The 5,388-nt window shown below is 31.8% G+C and overlaps 1 protein-coding gene across 1 annotated transcript; it reads left to right on the top strand.

Annotated features, from left to right (window-relative positions):
* Window positions 1-1,892: 1,892 nt before the first annotated feature.
* On the top strand, window positions 1,893-5,027 carry LOC145000703 (deSI-like protein At4g17486). The gene is made up of 3 exons (XM_078959968.1): window positions 1,893-2,659; window positions 3,384-3,671; window positions 4,672-5,027. The coding sequence occupies exons 1-3, from the start codon at window positions 2,527-2,529 to the stop codon at window positions 4,899-4,901; spliced, it is 651 nt and encodes a 216-aa protein (XP_078816094.1). The 5' UTR covers window positions 1,893-2,526; the 3' UTR covers window positions 4,902-5,027.
* The last annotated feature ends 361 nt before the right edge of the window (window positions 5,028-5,388 follow it).

Here is a 5,388-nt window from a genome sequence, read left to right on the forward strand (position 1 = left end):
CAAGATTGTGATAGAAGATTTCCATCAGGAAGCGAGTTGCGTTTCACGAAGAAATATCTCCCTTTCCAAGCACCATCATTATGCTCGGATTTCAACACAAGGGACGGTTTATCGGTTTTGACCTTCAACAAGAAGCGAAAGTTCCCAAAAGTTGTAAGATCATATAGACTATATCATTTAAACTAACGGTAAGATCCCTAGAGCGGTTCAAATGATCGATCCAATATAGAATCCTCCAAACCATTAGCATGGCTTGAATGTAAGAGATTTTAGTGATCTCGAAAAATACATATTTGATTCCGAAGAAAGGGTAAGAAAGTCCTAGGGTGAAAGGATATTCGGGAAAACAAACCCAAGAGGGAGAGACAAATTCAGGATGGATCCTAGCATCAAAAGCCCTAAAGATAGTATAGGTAGGAAAAGTTTCAACCAACTTTAGGACCTCAGTGTCATCGTCATTAAAGGTACAAGTTTCCTCATAAGATAAAATCTTATAGTCCTTGAAATCCTCATTAGGAACATCAGTGATTCTCGAGCGAGAACGAAGATTTTTTTTAACCATGACTAAAGACAAGGAAAAAAAAAAGGGAACAAGATTAGTACCTTCGATGGTATACAACTGACGACGGAAGGAAAGCTAGAAGAATGAGATAAAACTAAGGAGATGGATATCCTATTTATACAGAAATCATTGAAAGGTAGAAGGGTGATTTGATCCATTCCAACAGCTAAAAATCTACCCTTTGAAATTCAAATTACTCCATCCGTTGGAGTCTGTTACTTTATTTTTTAATTAAAAATTATACCTCCAAATATCTAAACACTAACGGTTATATTTCACAGGTATAATTTGGGGCAATTGTTAGGGCCATGATCCTTGAATCGTATTCAAGATCTTCAAATATTTCTAAAGCCTCATGATCCCTAAAAATATTCTCGGATCCTGACTATTACCACTAATATTTATTACATTTGTAATGACTATATTTTTTTTTTTCTCACATTTGCAGAACTAGTCAACACAAGACTCATTCTCAACGGAGAGTCCTCTCAACTAAGCAAAATACCGGGAATACCAAGTCACATAACGTACATATGTTGATTCTGTGGGTTCCCAGAATTATCAGACTTCTTCTTACTTAATCCATACTATAAATAACACATGTAGCTAGCACACAACACACACGATGAGCCCTAACATTACTCTTGTACTTGTATTACTTTCACAATCTTTGTAACCTCAGGTTAAAATCAATAAAATACATCAAGACAGATGGTTATTATTACATCCGAATGTTTTATTTTAGAGATCCTACAAATGATTAAAGGCTTTCCTTGTAACTCGTTTTGTCTCACTTTGATTACCATTTGATACTTACATTACACTAACATTCCAGTCTCTCATACAATTTGATTGAATTATACTTGATCAATTTTTGACCAAAACAATGTATATTATAATCATTTTACAATTTGATTTTCTGGTTCGTCGAAAAATTTACGTGATTTTATCTTCTCACCAAATCCTAACCAAACAACAATATTTACATTCCAAAATATACACTAGTTTGGTGTATACCTATCATAATACGAAAAAAATCATATAGTTCTATAAGTAAAAATATAAAATGACCAAATCAATGATTACTTAGCAAAACTAAATTCGAGATTGATTAGTAAATATGTGGTTCCATTTGTTTTATCTTTATTTAGTAAAGATGTGGCTCAAACCAAAATGAACCGTTACGCTATAAAACCAAACAAAACCGACCCTTCTTGTTTTCTTTTGATTTGATTCGTTTTAGGCTTTAACAACTTGTACATACAACTCCAAAGCCCATTTTTGTCTTATGATGGCTTTAATATATAGTTAATTCTTTATACAATTCTCGAATGACAGCCTGAAAAAGTTTGGCATACAGTTTAATACACGAAAACTCGAGTACTATTTGTATAAAATACGATTCCGATTCTATCACCCCCAAAGCAATTATCAAAAGCATAGGTTCTTCAAATTAAAGTTGTTTAATAGTAAGCCGCCGATGGAACCTAAGCAGTCAAATTATATTCCCCCAATTTCTTCTCAAATTCCACTTATGTATGTGAATTAAAGTATGAAAAATTCCTTTTTCTATTAGAAAAAGCAACCCACAATCCGAATCCCAATCTACCCCTCCTCAAATCCCTCCGATTCCCTTAAAACCTTCCAAATTTTCTCCAATTCCAGAGGCCGAAAGTGAGAACAGGTTTCTGGGTTTTTGAAGATGGAGGCATACCGAAGAGGGTTTTGAAAGATTTCCCAAACCCAATCAAAAAGTTCAATCTTTTCGTTAGATTTTTTGTGGGTTTTGTGCGGATGGAAGTTTGTTATGATGGGTTTGTTTCAATTTTGAGAATTTTACGGAAATTCAATTGAAGATCGTTCATTTGGGATTTTCGTATGCTCTACAGTGAGAAAAGTTTCGAATTTTCACGTTTCGACTAGATTTTGACGATTGAATTTTCTTCGGTTGACACAAGAACACGATGTTGTGTCGGATGATTCCTAGAAAAAAGAAAACAGGGACTGTTCCTGTATATTTAAACGTATACGATCTCACTCCCATCAATGGTTACGCTTATTGGGTTGGCCTTGGTGTTTATCATTCTGGTGTTCAAGGTTTGTGTTCTTCAAATTCTCCACAAATCTCTCAATTCATTTCATTTCTCAAAAGATTATAATAATAAACACAAATTGTCCTGTTTTTCTTTCAATAAATTGCAAGACTTTGAGGTCTCCATTCCGCTATGTTATGTGCTATCATTTCTTAGTGTAATGAAACATCTGATTCTTGATTTCGACATACGATGATCTTGTAAGAAATTTTAGAATGTGTTTCGTTTTTGTTTTCTTTATTATTGAATTAATTCAATAAGATTATCCCTCTGGCAAATCACTATCAAATGTCGAACCTTTTACCCTACTTGTGTGTTGTTGAGGACGCAAATCATGATAGGAGGTGTTATCTTTCTTTCTAGTGTGTACACTTTGACTTTTATAACCAATTTAAATGTGAAATGGCCATGTTTAATAATCATAAAATATAACATTCCGTTACGTTTGTTGCTATAAATCCTCCCTAGGAGCATATTTTCTAGTTAAATTGTTAGTATAAACGTTAAAATGGTTACTTTGGAAAAATACTAGTGAAAGAATGATATAATAGGTTAAAATGGTTAATTTGGAAAAAACACGTTCGTATATGGTTTCATTAGAAAAAGTAAAGTTTTAGTGGTTAAAGTTATAAACCACATAACTACCCAAAACATATTGTGTTTTTTTTTTTTTTGGTAATTTTTCGTTATTAAGATTGTGACAAACTATGATTCTTGATTTTTTGTAGTTCATGGTATAGAATATGCATTTGGGGCACATGAACATTCGACAACGGGTATATTTGAAGTGGAACCAAGAAAATGCCCTGGATTTACATTTAGGAAATCGATCTTGATTGGAAGAACAGATTTTGGTCCACGAGAGGTTCGTGGATTTATTGAAAAATTGGCAGGAGAATATTCGGGAAATAGTTATAATTTGATTACAAGAAATTGTAATCACTTTTGCAATGATATGTGTTTAAGGTTGACCAAAAGGCCGATTCCTAGTTGGGTCAATAGACTAGCTCGACTTGGTAAGATCCCAAATTTCTTATCATTTTTATTTCCATAACACATATTTTGTTGATAACTTTAGGGTAAAAAAAAAAACTTTTAGATTTTGGGCAATTTTGCGGTTTGACCATTTGTACCTCATTTTTTTCAAATCAAACCATAAAAGCTTCAAATTTTTTCCAAATAAATCATTCTGACGTGATATAAAAGAGAATTGATTTGTATACAATAATTTTTCTCCACACACTGATTTGTGTTTTAAAATGTTGTATTATTCACTATAAATCATAAATTGTTGTGTACGAATAAAAACTGTTGTGGACGAATCATTTTCCGATATAAAAATGGTTAATTTGGAAAATTGTTGGTGAAACATGATATAACAAAATTACCAAAATGGGTATTTTGGAAAATTTTATGAAACTTTTATGGTTAGATTAAAAAATATATATAGTTCGATTTTTTTTTTTTTTTTTTTTTTTTTTTTTTTTTTTTTTTTGTGCATTTCAAGATTCATAAATTTTGCTTAACTTTTGGTTGAACTTTGCTTGGAAGTCATTTGCTAATTGCTACCCATTCTAAAAGTTTGAATTTTATAAGCAAACTTCAACTTCCAAGCTACTTCGTAACTAGATGTGTTTGGACAATGACTTTTATCAAAATGTCTAAAATACCCTTTAGATTTATCATCATTAATTAGTTTCTTGATGTGACTTAATGTTCTTGTGTGGCACACAACTTTCAATAAAATTTGTTTGACCGAGGCGAATTCCCACATGATCCCATGTTTATGATCATTAGAAACCCATAAACCAAGATTAATTTTTTATGTTAAAACAACATCCTAAAAATTATGATACAAACGCAAAATATGGATCTTGTTTTGCACTTAATTATAGTTCTCTATTATCAAAGCCATATTAGCCATAACTTACGCATAAAAAAAAATGTAACTCAAATGATTTAAAAAAAAAAAACTATCAATACTTATGATTTATACAATCATGTTGAATTTTGAAGGTTTTCTTTGCAATTGTGTTCTTCCTGCTGGTTTAAACGAGACAAAAGTGAGACAAATTAGAGCCGAAGATGGTTCTAATAACGAGAAGAAGCTAAGAAGCCAATCAAGCAGATACACGTCAGCATCTAAACCTGAACCACAATTATCTTCTCGTTCTTCAAGTTCATCAACAAGAAAAAGTCAATCTACGGGAACAAAATCAAAGACTTTATTTAATCAGAAAGTGTAAGGAAACTCGAAATTATGGCATATTTTTGCTCATGTAAGGTTCTTGATAAGTTTGTTCTTGATTGGATGAACAGTAATGCATTATTATTATAAAAAAAATTGTCGAAGTTGAAGATTTCAATCTAAAGATTTGTGGGTAAGTGTTAATATTTTGGAAAAGGGTGAGATTTATTTTGAATATTGAGTTGGTCGAATGTATATTGGATCTAAGTGAAGTGGCTAAAAAGCACATTGTTATGGGGGGAGTCAGAGGGAAACATGCATGGTGTGGATTGTTTAAGGAACTTTGATTTGAATATTTCATTAACTGGGTCCTATTCCCCATAATGTTGATTATTTTTATTGTGTTTAGTCTATGCATTCATGGGGCCATAGGACTTTCCATGTGATAGGTTCTTGAATTGTTTAATTATTTGGTATATAATCAATGTAAGACTATTGTAATACAATTATTTTATCAATTATCTCTTACTTTCACCTACATTTTA

Source organism: Lactuca saligna, chromosome 6 (genome assembly GCF_052625555.1).
Source record: "Lactuca saligna cultivar CGN05327 chromosome 6, ASM5262555v1, whole genome shotgun sequence".
In the NCBI taxonomy this organism is placed as follows: domain Eukaryota; kingdom Viridiplantae; phylum Streptophyta; class Magnoliopsida; order Asterales; family Asteraceae; genus Lactuca; species Lactuca saligna.

Excerpts from the sequence above, each read along its gene's own strand:
- LOC145000703 (XM_078959968.1), top strand. The coding sequence starts at position 2,527 with ATGTTGTGTCGGATGATTCCTAGAAAAAAGAAAACAGGGACTGTTCCT. Across the intron at positions 2,660-3,383 it reads TTATCATTCTGGTGTTCAAG|TTCATGGTATAGAATATGCA; the intron begins GTTTGTGTTCTT and ends GATTTTTTGTAG. Across the intron at positions 3,672-4,671 it reads CAATAGACTAGCTCGACTTG|GTTTTCTTTGCAATTGTGTT; the intron begins GTAAGATCCCAA and ends TGAATTTTGAAG.